We start from the raw sequence: 18,036 nt of genomic DNA, 5'->3' as shown, positions 1-18,036 counted from the left end.
CCAGTGTAATCTCATCCTCATGAGATTTCATATCTATTTCCACAATTCTATCATTCTAACCATCAGTAATTACATGCATTATGCTTATCTGTGAGAGCACAACTTTGGATCCATATGCAGAAAGTATCCTGAGAGACATTAAACTCTTTTTGGTAACCTAAAACTATATTTTTACATATTCATGCAATACTGTATTATCAAAACCATAAAGAACTTTTCTTGCAATTAATTACTATATATTTGCTGCAAAGACATATTTGCATAAATGTGGATTGCTATAAATATATATTTCTCATATAAATATATCTAAATATAGATATTACACATCTCTATTTGCTTTCAAATTCCTGCAAAGTAATTGTGCAGTCTTGAAATTGTCCTAAGGGCAAAGTTAAAGGAATCCTATGTGGATTTGGGAAGGTGACTATGAGACCAAAGGGAATCATTCCTCACCCTGCCCTGCCGCCCACTTTTAAAAATATCCTCCATGTTTTCTATCAAACAAAATTCCCAAGTTACAACTGGAGTATATAGCCATGGAAAACATGGCCATATTCCTTACAACTTTGAAGCCACAAAGGCAATTGTTATTATTGAGATGGTTTTATCTAATCCATCCACTAGGCCAAGATAAGGAAGCATGTGCTCATTCATATTCTTTGTCAATCTCACAGAGTTGTCCCATACAGATTCCAAAAAAAGGATTCTCTAGAATTGTGATTAAGTTCTCCAAGTTAGCAGATGATATAGTAATAATTACATTGAGTTCCAGAACACGCTATAGATTTTCTTCAGTTAAATTCATATTAATTCAGAGATCAATTTAGCTACTTACAGTGTAAAAAACAAAGTGGATTAAACAATTATATTACCTAGCTTTTGATATACTTGACAGGTATCTCAGTGAGTTAGTAAACACACACAAATATGAATGTGCATATACTTGTTATTGTTGTTGAGAAATTTTCTTATCTCAGCTCTTGGTGACTCCATTTGGGGTTTTCTTGGCAAAGATAAGTGGAGTGGTTTGTCATTTCCTTCTCCAATTCATTTTACATTTGAGGAAACTAAGGCAAACAGGGTGAGGTGATTTTCCCAGGGTCACAGAGCTAATAAGTATGTGAGGACAGATTTGAACTCATGAAGATGAGTCTTCCTGATTCTGAGCCCAGTGCTCCAGTCCCTGTGCCACTTGGATGCCCAATATCTATGTAGGTGTGTATGTATATGCATAAGTATATGTACTTACAGGGCATCTCAAAAGTCTTAGTGTAGTTGTAAGCTTTAATTGCGTATAAATATATATCATTTTATGCATACATACATACATATATGCAGGCATTTCTTCCACGTTGCAACTTTCCCTATCCAAGATTCAATATATCATGAGTCAGCCAGAAGAAATTAAATGTGAATTTTGGGGGGTGGGGTTTGTAGAAGCCACAGACAACATACAAAAGCCAGCAGATATCACACACACACACACACACACACACACACACACACACACACACACGCACGCTAAAAATAAGCAGTGAGCCAGGCATAGAGCTGATGAATAATAGTGATGAGATAGGGCTAGAGATCACATGAAGGAAATTGTGCAGAGCTTTCAATTATTTCAAACTGCTTGCTATTACACTTAAACACCAATATTCTTCCGGTGATGTGAATAATGAAACATTGTGCTCTTGGAAGAATCAAAATGGCAAGTGATAGAAAAGACTATACTATACATTGTAGATAAGAAGAGGCTGTAGGATATTAGAAGTAATAATTTGTGTGTAAGAAGGGACTCAAAAGACATCATCGAGGACCAGAAAAAGAAGCAGGCCGATCCTATGGTCGGAATGAGAGCCAATAACGAGGCAGCCTGAGTCTTCTCCTGCTACCTTTAAACTAGGAAAAGAACTAGTCAAAGATCTCCAGTTCAACGGGCGAATCTTCTATGGCAGATTTCTGGAAAGCCACCGTGGACATGGCGATGGTCAGCACTGATGGGCAAAGCATCCATTCCAAGGAAGTGGATACCCAAGTGTTCATGAAGACTGAAGCTTAGCCTTCAGAATTTTCATTCCATAGGTTTGGCATGGAAGGAGATGTAGATAGACAGCAAACCACATGAAAAACACCTCGATATTTTAGTGGAGCTTCAGCTCAGTGTGACTCCTCTGTGTGACATGACAGCTAAAATGCTTATTAATACCAATTTGCTTTAGAGAGCCCCTCGCTTCTACTCCCTCACATGTGGTAAAGGCAAAGCAAACTCTGTTGTTGTCTTTTCCAATATAGTTTCATGATGTCATTAACACTTTATGACCAAACTCTACTATAATAGCAAGGTGTTCTTTAGTTTTATGGTCTGGAAACTGGTATAAAAGATTATCAGAATAATGTGTGATTGAAAAGAGAAAATGGGCTGGTCACTGGTGTGTCATTTGAAATTGTTGTAAGTCCTGGGAGACTCTCCCAGGCCTCTCTCTGCTACAACTTCCCCTGACAATTCCCACTTCCTTTGTGGGAGGTGTCAGGGAAAGTATAAAAGAGAAAGTCTGGCTCCATCCTGGAGCTCTCTCTCTACCCTGGAAGCTCTGGTCTCTCTACCCTGGAAGTTTAGCTCTCTCTACCAAGAGACCCTGATCTCTCTCTTGGTACCTTTTTCCTTTTTTTCCTACCTCCTAGTTTTCCCTAGACCTTCCCTTTCCTATTCTAAATAAAACCTAGCTATTCAAAACCCTAAAGTTGCTCTCTGATCATTTTGAGCCCTGGAAGGGCTTTGGTCAGTTTCCCCCTTACCAGGGCTGGGAGCTACCTCAATTTCCCTTCCTCTACCTTCCTCTCCACTTTCTCCCATTCCTCCATTCCTCCAATCCTCCTACCTTCATCCCTTCACCCCCTCACACTGGGAAAGGGCAACAACTTATGCACTGATTTGGCATCCTCACAACATCAGAAGAAAGTCAGTAGAGACGCTGTGCTAAAATGCTTGAGAGTGCACAGACAAGAGTTAGACAGGTTGGGCAGGGATGGGTGGGACTCAGCTTGCATCTCTGGAGGAAATAGTCACCTGGATGATAACAGATCCATTTAAATATTTATTTTTATTATTAATTAAATAAATATTTAAATATTTGATGTCCTTTGTCATATTTGGAATCCATCTGAACTGTAATCAGTTCTGGGTACCATACTCATACACATTCTAGTGAATTCAAAGAAGGATGACTGAGATAATAAAGATTCTTAAAGCTGGGAGAGAGGAGGATTAATGGAAAAAAACTATAAGTATTTCCCTAAAGAGGGAAAGACAAGAGAGATATAAATTCTCTCTTTAAATATTTAAAGGACTTATTTATGGGAAATGATTTAAATTTGTTTTGCTTGACCTCTCAAACCAGAAGTGGGACCAGTGGATGAAGTTACAGAGAAACATATTCTAGCTTACTATAAAAAAAAAAAATCAACAACCAACTAATTAACAGTGAGAAAGGCATTCCTTATCACTTACTGGGAATGTTGGATCCATGCTTAAAATGTGAGTTAGAATAAGAGACATCTAAGATTACTATGATTCAATGATATTGATTTTTAAAGCCTTATTGTTATAGCACAATGTATGTTAGCACAACAAAATTGCTCCTTTCAAAAATGTTTATGGGATCTGATAGTAGATGTACCAGGGCATGGTGCATACATTAAAATTGTCCAACTTGATTCATCTTTTGGATTTCAGGGAAAATTTATTTTGACCTATAAGTATAACAAGTATAATTATGGACTAACTAGGGATACGGTAGAAGGTATTGCAAGAGAAGGCCTGGCAAGTTGTATTCATATGGATATAGAGGTAAGTGCTTTTCTTTATTTTTTTCATTCAATAAAGCAACAGATATTTGTTGAACCACCTTAATCAGGTCATTGTGGAAGCTACAAGGAAGTATAAAATATAATGTCTGCTCTCAAAGAGTTCAATCCTCTCATTTTGCAGCTAAGAAAACTGGGTACTTGCCTAAGTCCAAATGCCTATCACTGGAATGGGATGTGAACATAAATCTTCCAGACTTCATGTACAGTGCCTTATTTTTTTTTAAATTTAAACATTTATTAATAATCATTTTTAACATGGTTACATGATTCATGCTCCTACTTTCCCCTTCACCCCCCGCACTCCCCCCACCCATGGCCGACGCACATTTCCACTGGTTTTGTCATGTGTCCTTGTGATCAAGACCTATTTCCAAATTGTTGGTGGTTGCATTGGTGTGGTAGTTTCGAGTCCACATCCCCAATCATGTCCACCCCGACCCATGCGTTCAAGCAGTTGCTTTTCTTCTGTGTTTCCTCTCCTGCAGTCCTTCCTCTGAATGTAGGTAGCGTTCTTTACCATAAATCCCTCAGAGCTGTCCTGGGTCATTGCGTTGTTGCTGGTACAGAAGCCCATTACAGTGCCTTATTTTTTTAAGTCTTCATAACAATTTTAAATGAGATGATAAAAATAAAATACATCCATACATCATCATTTGTTCATTCACTCTCCCATTGTAGCACACATAGCTTATTATAGTTTTTTCTTGTCACAAATAATGTTCTTAGGAATATTTTTGTTTAGATGTTTCTTTTTCCTCTGTTCATAATCATGATAATTCAATGAGAATGGCTCTGAATGTGTCAGTTCAATATAGATATTGGCTATTAGACTTTCAGAGATGTTTATTATGAGTTTCCCCCTTTTTGTTACAAAGGCTTTTTATTTTTATATAGTCAAATTTATTTCTCAGGACCCTTATCTCTTCTAACAAACCATGGATGGCTAAGAATTTTTTACCAAACCCGAGTTGAGAAATAGATGACTTTTCACTATTCACTAACTTTTTACAATTATACATATACATAAAATCCATTCTGAATTTATCAGGCTGTACGAATGACTTATGAAAGTCCTACTTTCCTGCCTGATGGTTATAGAATCAAACTCGGGTTATCAAAGGTCTTGCCAGCAGAGCTCAACCTCTGCCAATGCTACCAAGCTGGGAAGGTTTTGATCACAGGAATAGTAATGGTCTGTGTCTGGGGTTCAAGGAACAACCTACCTCATTTTAGAGATGCTCATCATCAGATTTTCCTTTCAATCTCAAAAGCGTCACTATAATCCATGGCTGAAGAAATACCCAGCTTGATAAACAGATGTTTATCAAGTAAAAGTAAGAAGGATATGAAAGAGTGACCAACTCCTGTTTTGTCAAATTCAACCAATTTCCCCAGTTATTTCTGTTGATTAATTTCTTCCTCAATTACAGCACTTTATTATGTTGAATTTATCAAATACTACTTTGCAATGTGTTTATATATTCTGTTCTGCTGAATACTTTTCCTAATTTTTCACTTCTTATCAGTTCCAATAAGTGCTTTGGAGTATAATTTGAGACCTGGCAATGTAGGACTCCCTTCCCCCTTAGTGTGCCTTTCTCCTCTCCTTGAAATTTATTGTTTCTTCTACCTCTCACCTCACACTCCCAATCCTGCTCAGATTTAAAAATGACATGCACAAAACCCATCATTATTGTAACATATTATTGGCCCACTTCATTGACTAGGAACTATAAAAATAAGCTCACAATGGGCAGTATAACTATATCTCTCCCTCCCCAACATTGTTCCCAGAAATAAAGGACTGCATATTCATTAAGGCACATTCTCCTCCCCATCCCCCTGACTCATCAGCACTCCTCTCAAAATACCATTCAAAGAAAAGACCAATATATCTCAAGACTGCTGTTGTTTATCTCCATTATAATACCATTAGCAGACACAGTTAGGTGGTTAGGTGGATAGAGAGCCAGACCTTGGGACAGGAGGTCCTAGATTTAAATCTGGCCTCAGACTTTTCTAAGCTGTGTGACTCTGGGCAAGTCACTTAACCCAAATTGCTGAGCCCTTACTGCTCTTCTGCGTTGGAACTGGTTCTTAGTATCAATTCTAAGAAGGTAATTTTTAAAAACAATATCATTATCATATATTGATACTTCTATGTAATAAAGATTTATAAAAGAATGAGTAGGTGCTAGATATGGCAAACAACAGATAATATTATAAAAAACTGATTCTGTTTTTTAAAATAGGCAAAAGATTTGTTATTGATGTGGAGTCATCCCTTAATCACCTATTTGTGTATAGTCAGAACATTGACTTATAGCAAAAGTCAGAATCAATAAAATGGCAGAAGAATAATGAGAAAAAGATCATTTTGAAACAAAACTTTAAAATAGTAAAGACAAATTAGAATACTATATTAATTTGATTCAAAGCTGTGTGCATTTTTGATGAGAGAATCTTGAATGGAATGGCTCAATTCTAATTTTATAGTGAAGTTTAAAGACAGATAACCTAATAAACATAAATACAAAGTTTAAAATCTTACATAAAATCTATAATATTTATTATAGTATAACTAAATCAATGAATTGACAATAAGCACAGCATTTTTGCACTATGTCCCCTTCCAAGCCCATCTGAAGTTCTACTTCCTTTAATCCTATCTTGTCTTTTTAATATAGTTGAAGACAGGGTTTTTACAGAAGAAGTTCTGCTGATTTCATTTTGTGTCACTTCAAAGAGGCCTTACCCTATTTCTTTGTATTCTTCATATTTAGAAAATTGAATAATACAAGGAAAAATGCATTTATTAATTACTTACTCTATGCTGTTTATTGTGTTAAGCACTGAAGACAAATACAAAAGGCAAGATAGGAAATTAAAATTTTGATTAACAAAGAAAAATACTTCCATCCTGATATCACGCTAATGTCTGAAATCCAAAATGCATCTAATTTGCTAGAAAATAATTGCCATCAAATGATAAAATAAAAACTATTTTAATATAACTTCTTAAGACAGTTCACTTTGTTATCTCCCCAGGTGAATTGTCTATCACAGTCTTCAATTTAATTAATCTTCCCTTTTATCCCAAAGGGTGTAAGAAGTTTGAAACATTCCTACTTTGAGCCTCGATATATCTTGCTAGTGCCAATGAACAAAGAAAAATATGAAGGGAATTTACGGAGAATGGGACTCTTCAGTCGTTCTGAGATTGAATTTTCTGTCTCGAGAGTTGATTATTATATTGAAATAAATCAAGATTTTCCAGGTTATTTTGATGCATTAATCAATACAGGTGAGTAACTCTCATGAAAAAAAAAGTTATAATTTTCATTTTGGAATTGAGAACTCCTGAGTTAAAAGTTTCATGTCAGGAAAATTCTTAGGCAAAACCATAAATGTGTCTAATGCAGCCCTGTCCTGCCTATTAATACATAGTGACTAGTAACCATGTTCCTGATTTTTATTATCAGTTAATATGAACATGGAAATACATATTGAATGATTATATATGTACACACCCTATATCATTACTTGCCTCCTTGGGGAGATGTCAGAAAATGATTATTAATTAATATGCTTAGAGAGGAAGATTCTATATTCTTCACTTATTATGTGTTCCACGTCTTTGTGCCTTGTGTTCCCAGATTGTAAAATTGGGATGGTGATACCATTCCCTTCTTACCACTATTGAGATGCCTTAAGGACAACAATTTCATTTAATATACGTGAAAGTGTGAAACCTCCAGAAAAGTCTTGGCATGGATCTGACCCTGAGTTCTCAAAGGTTATATTAAAAAGAACATGATCTCTGACTCTTTCTAGCAAGCAAGAAAAGGCTTCAGATGTGACCATAGGACTGCTCTCTATGCACTAGCCTAGCTAAGTATGAAAAAACACATTACCAATAGGGCGACTACAAGGCAATGAATTCTGGGGGCCAAAGCCATGAAACAGATATAATAGATGAAAAGATGTTCAGCCCTTTTGCTTCTATAATGAGAAAGATGTAGTGCTAGAAAAAGGAGATAGTGCTGCTAAGAATCTCACAGATTTTAGATAGCTACAAATATTCATCTAACTCTTTGTACTCTAAATTTGAGCTCTTTTTCCAATGAAAAATAAGAGAAAGAATCTGAACCATAGCCATAATGTCATGTTTTGGGGTCATAAATATGATCAGGAGACACAAAGTAGTTCTAGTTAAGCCATTTTGACTTTTGTGACTCACATATGCCAAAAAAAAAAAAAACCTGAAAATAACTATCTTTTCAACCAACTTTGCTTGCAGAGTGATATAACAAAGCAAATCTTTAAAGACCTTGAAAGGATCCTCCAAACAAGTCAACATGTACTTCATGTACTTCAATCCTTGGTGACTTCAATGTCAAATTGGGCATAGGGGAGAATGGTGAAAAATATTTCATATATTATCATTAGGTATTAAGAAATGAAAGGTTAAAAACACAGACCTATTGAATAATTAAAATAGATGTGAAATTAAAGTACATGTGAAAATATAACACTTAAAAACCTCACACTTATATATAATGAATGCTTCTTTTAAGAAAAGTGTTGGAGGCACAAAATGTGGTGAAGCACCAAACAACATTACAAAAAATAAAATAAACCTTATCTTAAAAGATAAAAAAATGATTGTTTACTGAATGACTAAAATGACTTGAGAGTCATTTTAAAATTGTCTGTGTAAAAGTCACATCATCAAATGATACATACAAAGGCCAAAAGTAGCACAATTTCTTAAGTAATAAAAATAAGAAAATACTGCACAGAATCAAAATAATTTTATTCTATTTCTACAAATACTGTGCCAAATCTTAAAGATGAAAGTATATAAAAGGGAGTCTAGGTGGCACAGTGGATACAATACCTGACCTGGAGTCAGGAAGACTGTAAAATCTGGCCTCAGACATTGACTAGCTTTGTGACCCTGGGCAAGTCACTTAACTCTGTTTGCCTCAACTGACTCATTTGTAAAATGAGCTGGAGAAGGAAATGGCAAACCACTCCAGTATCTTTGTCAAGAAAACCCCAAAAGGAGTCACGAAGAATCAGATATGACTGAGCAACAATGTGAATGTATTGACTGATTTTCATTATTCCAGAGAAGGCTATCATGTGAAATAATCATGACAATGAAGAAGCTGAAAGAGCCTAAATTCACCCTCAGCTGGCACTTGATCTCCTTAGTAGCTGAAATCTTTCTAGCGCTTTACATATATTATCTCATTTTAGCCTGGCAGCAAACCTGTGAAATAAGAGCTACAGATATTATCCTCACTTTATAGGCAAATAAATTGAGATTAAATGTTGCCCATGGTCACAGCTAAGTACAGTAGGATTTGAACACCACTTTTTCTAAATCCAAACTGAGACATAACAGCTAAAGCAGCATCAGTTTGAAATACAAGCCAAGTTACAAAACATCACAGAGAATGCCAGATTGCTAGCAGAATTTCCTTACCAAAAAAAAAAAAAAAAGTGGAGAACCAAACAAACATGGGGAGAGAGAGGGACAAAAACTTGGCTTCACATTAGATCAAACTAAATCAGATCATCCTGAAAGAGTTTATAGATTAAATTGAAAGGACTACAGCTCAATATGAAATGGAACATATTTCCCCGTTTCTTTAGAAATGAATTCTCTTCACTGAGCACAGTGAAACTACCTTACTTCCCTAAAATGGAAGAGGAAATAGCAATCTAGAGAATGAAGTTAGGAGGAGGGCTTGGATTTGGGCAAACAGATACAGGAGGCACAATGGATAGAGTAGTGCCAACCTTGAAGTTAGGAAGACTCATTTTCCTAAATCCAAAACTGTCCTCGGACACTATCTGTGTGACCCTGAGCAAGTCACTTCACCCTGTTTGCCTTGGATTCCTCATAAAAAGTGCTGGCATGGGGGCAGCTGGGTAGCTCAATGGAGTGAGAGTCAGGCCTAGAGACAGGAGGTCCTAGGTTCAAACCCGGCCTCAGCCACTTCCCAGCTGTGTGACCCTGGGCAAGTCACTTGACCCCCATTGCCCACCCTTACCAATCTTCCACCTATGAGACAATACACCAAAGTACAAGGGTTTAAAAAAAAAGTGCTGGCAATGGCAAACCATTCCATTATCTTTGCTAAGAAAAACAATCAGATACAACTGAAATGACTAAATAACTACAAAGACAGGGGAAATCCATGAAGGTGACAAAATTAAAAGATACTAAGAGAAATTATTTTTAAGATACATCAAGAAGGGGAAAACTCTTAAGTTTTTCAAACTCAAGAATGGAAGTTCCAAGGAACTGCAACTTCAAAGAAGTTATAAAAGAATAGAAGAAATAACAGGTCACAAAAATGGCCAGCCAAGAAGAAATCAGTAACTTATGTACTTGCTTTTTCGTTTCTATAAAAATTCTCATTTCTGTAAAAATCTTTATGCTCTTTACATGAGAAAGAAGTTCATGCATTCATACCTCCACTGAGGCTATCCTTGATGAAAAATATGAAGAGGGAAAAAGGAATTTATAGGTAATTCTCCAAAGCAGTCTTCACCTTCACAATCATGCAGTTGACTGAGAGTTGTGGAAAATAGAATCTATTTATTATTTGTTCATGTTAAAAAGAAAAAAGAAAGTGATCCAGTAGAGCAAAATACAAATTGAAAGGCTGGTTTCCCATAAGATGTGTCCCGGGCTGATATTGATAGTATATGTGATTCATTAATAGATGCAAATGCAGAGAAAACTTTATTCAATGATCCCTTGGTCATTATGTTGAACAAAATATAAAACAAGGGAAGGGAAAAAATGAGATGGAGTAAGCATTTATTAAGCACCTACTATCCTTAACAACTCAACAGGGATTGACCACACAGAAAAAAAATTAAGTGCCTGAAATATGCAGGCTGCTTAGATTCTCCCAAGACTCATGTTTGGACAGGTAGCCCATTGAGTTATCCATCAGTATACATTTCTTGGATAGGCACTGTAGACAGAAAATGGGCCATGCTCAGAACTGAATAGAAGAAGGAAAGCATTGGACTGCATTTGGGGAAATGATGTCAAGGACATTAATCTTGCAAAACAGTCTGAATAGATCAAGTAGTCAATCAGCAAGTGTTTATTAAACACTTAATATTTGCCACACATGGTGGTAGGTGCTAAGATTATAGAGATAAGAATGAGACAGTCTGGGTTATGAAGGAGCTTGTATTCTCTTAGTATAAAAGAGTGCATATATAAGTGCACATATAGAATAAATACAAGAAAATATTGGGGATGAGCCCTGAAAGCTTAGAGGGATTAGCCAAAGCCTCCTGTAGGAGATGGTGTTTCACTTGAGATTTGAAGGATGTTCTCACAGCCTCTGGAGGTAAAGAGGAAAAAGGACAGACCATGCTAAAGAATTGAGAGGGAGTTGGGTTGTCCAGTGGAGAGAGTGCAGGACTTTTTGAATTAGAAGGTCCAAGTTCAAATCCAGTCTGAGACACTTACTGACCATGTGGGGAAATCACTTAACCTGTGTTTGCCCCAGTTTTTTAATTTGTAAAATGGGATAGCCTCTACCTCCCAGGATGGTCGTGAGAATCAAAGGAGATAATGTACATCAAATGCTTTGTAGACTTTAAAGTGCTATAGAAATGCTATCACTATCATTGTCATTAAAATGGGAGATGGCATGTCACATCAGAAACACCAAGAAGGTCAGTTGGGCTAGAATGAAAAGTACATGAAGGGGAGGAATTTATAAGGTAGGATGGAGTCAGATTGTGAATGGCTTTAAATGATAGACAAGAGTTTTTATTTGGCGTTAGAGGAAATAAGGAGCTGCTGGAGTTTATTGAGCAAGGAAGAGACATAGTCATACCTGTACTTTAAGAAAATCACTTTATCTGTCAAATGGAGAATAGATTGGAGGCAAAAGAATGGCCTGGACTTGAATGGGAGAAAACAATTTGGAGTCTATCTTAATAATCTAAGTGAGGGAGTAGCTGGGTAGCTCAGTGGATTGAGAGTCAGGCCTAGAGACAGGAGGTCCTAGGTTCAAATCCAGCCTCAGCCACTTCCCAGCTGTGTGACCCTGGGCAAGTCACTTGACCCCCATTGCCCACCCTTACCACTCTTCCACCTAGGAGCCAATACACAGAAGCTAAAGGTTTAAAAAAATTTTTTTAATAATCTAAGTGAAAAGTAATGAAGAAAAATGATGGCTTGAATTTGAGTTTTGACAACATGAATAAGGAGAAGGGGACGAATGTGAGAGATGTTGTAGATATATCAAAGTAGAAATCAACTGGGTAGAATTGTGATATGCCATGAACCCCCAATTCATCACTGCTGCTAACCTGGTGATGAGTCTTTAGGAAATTAGTTAGACTGGTCCTCAAATAATAGATGTGCCTCTTCCTTGCAAAAAAAGACTATTAACTATTATTAATCATTACTTAGTAACCACTGGGCTGAAGACTTGGTAGAACATTGGATTGAAATTTGTCAAATATATTCATATTACTTATCTATGACCATTAATAACTGAGAATTAACTGTTTTTATGTGTTTCTTGCCTTAAAATATATTCTCTCTTTTACTGGTAGATGATCTAAATACTGCATATCGGGATCTGTGCCAGCTCATTAAAGAATACCTGGGTTTATCTGACCAAGTTGGCAAGGATATGTCTGACATCACAGGTACTATAAATACCATCTCAAGTTGTACCCCTTAGGTGCCAGTACTGATTTGTTTTCTTTTTCAAACAAAAATTGTCTAGTTCTTTAAGAGAAGTATTCAGATCACAGGCAGTTTTCTGTAATTTTAGGACTGCAACATGAATCCCCACCACATAACCCAAGTGATGTTGGGCAAGTCCATTAATTTCTGGAAAGTTAGTTGCCCTGCCAAGTTCCTAGATTGCTTTTTTGGGTTGTGATTGTGTTTTTTTTTTTAACATTTATGCTATTTGAGTTACCATTTTTGAGAAGGATTGATTTTCATTCTGATTTACTCCACTGTCATAATGGAAATCCAATGGAACACATGAGGAATATGCAGAATAGTACAATGGTGGATTGTTGCCAAATCTAAGTTCTTTATTTAAAAGTGAGCTTCAAAGGGAACCCACTTCCTTAACAATCCAGGTATTTTCCCGCATGACACTTGTATTCCTCAGTAATCCAGTCATACCTGCTTCCCTTTATACCACTCCCTTCTTCTTGGTCTGCCATAGCTGACCTATTGGGGGTATAATGGAATGAAGGCTTTGGTCCCTCAGCCCTAATGGAAGCCATGGGATACTGGGCAAATGGCTCAACATATAAAAAAGGAATGCCTGCCTCGCAGAGTTATGAGGAGGGTCAAATGAGATCATGAATAGAAAAGTACTTTGAAAAACTTGAAAGCACGATATGAGAGGTAAAGTATTATATTAGGAATATTATTACATATTAGGAAATTATTAGAAAATTCAAGAATTTCACAGAGAAAATGATTTGCCTTTCATCTATCATTTATTACTTAATACCTAAAAAAATGGAACACTTCCCAATTTCAAGAACTTTTACAGTGGAAAAATATTCATTTGAGTGAATATTTTCATAAGTTTAAGTCAGCATATAAAGTACAACAGGAATTCTGCTAGGTACTCAGACAGTTGAGTTTATTAGAATATTTTAGAAGAAATTGGAGAACAGAGAAGAACCCTTCTAGGAATTGGTAAAGCAGCATTTTCATAAGGCACTGGCCTGCCCTTGATGGCTATGTAGTATGGGTTAAAGAATGAAGAAGAGAAGTAAGCCAAACCTAGCCATTTAGACATTCTTTTGAAATTATTTCATCTAATGCAGACATGTATTATCAGTGAGCATAAAAGTGGCATCTACCTTATTAAGACTTGGGATCCTGACATTTTAAGCAGATATCCAAGGCTTCAATACAGTAGCCCAGCTATTTATAGAATATTCTCAGGAACTATTAAAGTTCCTTAAAATATTTATGCATGATGTGGTATGGGAGAAAGAACATTGGATCAGGAATCAGAAGATCTGGGTTCGTATTTCAGTTTCCCCAGTTAGAGAACAAATCATTTCACTTCTATGGGCCTCAGATTCCCTAGCTGTAAAATGAAGGAACTGAATAATCTCCAAGTCTCTTCCATTTCTAAAATGTTATGGTTCGATGATTCTTGTATTGACTTTCACTGACCTTCAGATTTATAGGAAATACCTAGATAGTTGTTAAGGTTTAATTAGTCATGTGGCTCTAGTCTATGAGAAGCTTGTGGACAAAGTCGAAGAGAACAAGTTGGAGTTAGAGGGACGAGATGCCCCAGGCCAGCTGCTTTCTCCCTGTTTCTCTTTAGGTGTAAATGCTAAGTAGGCCCCACATCTCAAAGAACTCATGAAGTAGACACCCTTTCAACTGGTATTTTTGTATTTTTCAGTTAGCAAAGGGTAAAGGGCCCCTGTCTATGCTTTTTTGCTTGGAGGCCCAGAAGTCAACCTTATGCCACTGTCACGCACTGAAAATGAAGACAAGGTTTACCTAATGGACAAATTATATCTATGTGACTTTATGTAAGTCCCTTTCCCTCTCTGGCCCCCAGATTCCTCTTCTTTAAAAAACAAAACAAAACAAAACTGGTTGGACTAGATGATCATTAAGACCTAGTTTTCTCCTTTGTAAAATGAAGTTAATTATACTTGTATTACCTACCTCACAGGGGTGTTGTGAGAATCAAGAGAGCTCATGCATGTAAAATATTTTGTAAATTGTAAAGCATTAAAATTGTCAGCAATTATTATTTAATACTGATCACTTATGATGAGTAGCAAATCAAATCCTGTTTGTTTATCAGCGATAGTAGTTAGAAAGTTTGAGGTTTTTTTTAAACTGGGTTGTCCATCTGTTCTAAGCAGAGAAGACTAAGATTTTGACCACACCCTTTCAGTCATGGATAAAATATTTAATTGGAAATGTAGTAAGATAACCAACTTTTCTATCTTTTGAACAGTTACATTATCTAAATACAGAGTTTTCTTTCTTTCTTTTTGCTCAACTGGTCCAAGAAATCCTTAAACCAAACAAATTCTCATAGCACAAAGGCCTAAAAATATTTGCTATGAAAGTAATTAAAGTGAGTTAAATATATGTTCTCTGAGGCTACACATGCCTTGATTTCAGGGGATTCAGATGCTCTCTCATCATATATACATGTGCGTATATGTATTTCTCTGCTTGTTTCTCTACATGGCAGACAGAATCCATGGTTCCAAAGGAGCCTTTGAACAATTGACTCAGTGAGAAGATAACATTCTTCTAAATAACATTCTAAGTGTAAAACATGATTCAGAATGAAAAACCAACCAAAGAGTTGATTTGATGTCTCTAGATTATTATAAACTAATAAAGCCAGAGAATGGGGGTGGGACAGCTGAAGGTTTTGAACTAGGTCAGAAAGTGGCATATCAAAAATTGCACATTCTTATTCATGGAGAGAGTTTGGGCTCTTTTCACCAAAATAGAAGAATGAGTCTGATTCATCTCATTAAAGTATCTTAAGTGCTTTAAATAATGAATAACTGGCTCTGGAGATAAATGATGTTCATCAAAAACTCATAATTCTCTAACTCTGCTAGAGCACAGAGGCCCCAACTTGGTCCTGCTCTTCTTAGCCATTATCTACATTTGGCCAATTCTCCTTTGGCTAACAGCTTGTTACTACCATACTTCCTTCCCCTTTATCTTCCTCCCTACTATCTCATATTACAGGGGCAAATTTTCCTTGCCTTCCAAGGCAACAATTAGCTCATCTAATAAACTCATTGGACTTATGAGAGAAGGCTAATTAATATCAACTCCATAAGGCCCTCCTAGAAGTTCCTACCTCACACTTGTGCATTGTAATAAGGGCCTAAAGATGATAAACAATGATTATTTGGTCTTTCTAATAATATATTGTATTGTACTTATTTGTATTCATTAAATAAACGAATAAAAATATATATGTAAAGCAATACAGATGAGGTTGGTGTAAAATCTCTGTCATCAATTGAAAAAATATTTATAAAATATAATGTGATTTCTTAAAATGATATGCTCTTAAAAAACGCAAAATAACCCTTTTTTTCTGCCTTAGAATCAATATAAGCATTGGTTAAAAAGCAAAAGAGCAGTAAGGACTAGGCAACTGGGGTTAAGTGACTCACACAGCTAGGAAGTGTCTGAGGCCAGATTTGAAATGATAAACTCTTAGAATTTGGGGAGGGGGGAACAGATAATGGTTTAATTTTCAATAAAAAGAGTCTAGAAACTTTGAGCTGATGAAACTGATTTTTATTTCTGGCAAATGGATTATTGTTTCCCTCACTATATGCTACAACTTTTTTAATGCAGTTGAAAACATTAGGATTTTTATGTTGTTTTATTTTATAGCTAACTCATATTGAGTTGACAATTCAACAACATTCTCCCTTCCTTCTTTATCTCCCTCTTTCCCTTCTTCCTTCTTTCCTTCCCTCATTCCTTCATTCCTTCCTTCCTTCTTTCTCTCCTTCCCTCCTTCCTTTCTTCCTTCCTTCTTTCTCTCCTTCCTTCCCTCCTTCCTTTCTTCCTTCCTTCCTTCCTTTCTTCCCTTCTTCCTTCCCTCTTTCTTCCCTTCTTCCTTCCCTCTTTCTTCCCTCCTTCCTTTCCTCCTTCCTTCCCTCCCTCTCTCCCTCCTTTTATCTTTCCTTCCTTCCTTCCTTCCTTCCTTCCTTCCTTCCTTCCATTTAATAATTGTGTGTCTCTCTTTCTTGCCCAGGTTGGAAGTGCTAGGGACTCATCATGGGCAAGATCCCACTACTTATTGACAAGAGAGCCTTGACCTATACAGTTTCTGACCTAGGTCAGTTCATCCCTCCTTAAGCAATTTGGTGCCTCCCTCATTCCTGAAGACTCACCATTTGGATGCCAGACTTATTTAAGGATACCTGATTGACTTAGCCCACTAAAGCTCTAAAGATCTGCCAGTCTCATTCTAGTCAGTAGCTAGAAATATAGGCATGTACCACTACACCAGGCAATGCCTATTTTCTTTGTATGTAGTTATTCAAAAAGTTCAGAACCACCTAACTATAACCCTATTCAGAATCTCTGAAAGTTATCCAAAAGCCTAGCACAAGAAACTTTTGCTGAAACCTTTTGCTCAAATCAGAAGCTAGATTTGAACCCAGGTCTTCCTGTTTCTAGCTGGCTCTTAGAAAGCATTGCTTTCTTCTCTGAACAATCCCATGGCATTCCTTTAATAACATATTCTAGAATTCTTTCAGAAATCAAAATCAAGGGGGGCAGCTGGGTAGCTCAGTGGAGTGAGAGTCAGGCCTAGAGACAGGAGGTCCTAGGTTCAAACCCGGCCTCAGCCACTTCCCAGCTGTGTGACCCTGGGCAAGTCACTTGACCCCCAATGCCCACCCTTACCAATCTTCCACCTATGAGACAATACACTGCAGTACAAGGGTTTAAAAAAAAAAATCAAAATCAATTTTGTCAGCTTAGGTTTCTCGACTCTTGTCTTTTTCCTTTTACTGAAAATCACACCATTATCTGCCTGTTTTCACTCCTTCAGTAGTACCCTTCCCATTCTCTTTGATTGTTCATGTATCACAGATAACAGAACAAGTGCCCTTTGCTGAAGCCAGATCAGCAGAGCTTACTGAAGGTAGCTAAGTACTATCTTATCATAGCCTTATTCATGAAGGATTTTAGCTCCATTCTTTCCCAGTGTAATGATTAAACTTTCATTTAGAACTATAAGGAATTATCTAATCTAAAATCATTATTTTACAGATAAGGGAATTGAGGCCTAAAGAGGTCACACAAAGGTGACAAAAGTGGGATTCTGACTCAGGTCACCTGACTTCAAATCCACTTTTTTTCATTACATGATGCTGCCTCTTCTTGGAGGAGAAAATAGGTGTCAAGTGAATTAAATAGTTTTACTTTTCCATTGGTATCTATTATTTTCCCATATACACCAGACAAGTCCATTCCTTCCTTTTATTTTTCTCTTGAACCAACATATGTTGTTGTTTTTAACATCCATTGCCAATTTCATCTCAATCTGAGTTTTAATACTCTTCTTAAAGGACTGTGCTGCTCTCTTTTGTATTCCTCTTCTG

At 36.6% G+C, this 18,036-nt stretch overlaps 1 protein-coding gene across 1 annotated transcript in view; it reads left to right on the top strand.

The window, feature by feature from the left end:
- LRGUK (leucine rich repeats and guanylate kinase domain containing) overlaps nucleotides 1-18,036 on the top strand; it is a 126,326-nt gene that overhangs the window by 38,128 nt on the left and 70,162 nt on the right. Inside the window, exons 10-12 of the mRNA XM_044678025.1 lie at nucleotides 3,734-3,847; nucleotides 6,970-7,171; nucleotides 12,478-12,573. Coding sequence (XP_044533960.1) covers nucleotides 3,734-3,847; nucleotides 6,970-7,171; nucleotides 12,478-12,573 — 412 coding nt within the window. The remainder of the gene's footprint in view (nucleotides 1-3,733; nucleotides 3,848-6,969; nucleotides 7,172-12,477; nucleotides 12,574-18,036) is intronic.

Source organism: Gracilinanus agilis, chromosome 5 (genome assembly GCF_016433145.1).
Source record: "Gracilinanus agilis isolate LMUSP501 chromosome 5, AgileGrace, whole genome shotgun sequence".
NCBI classification, from domain to species: Eukaryota; Metazoa; Chordata; class Mammalia; order Didelphimorphia; family Didelphidae; genus Gracilinanus; species Gracilinanus agilis.
The sequence above is the reverse complement of the archived record's forward strand: the minus strand, read 5'-3'. Positions and strand labels throughout refer to the sequence as shown.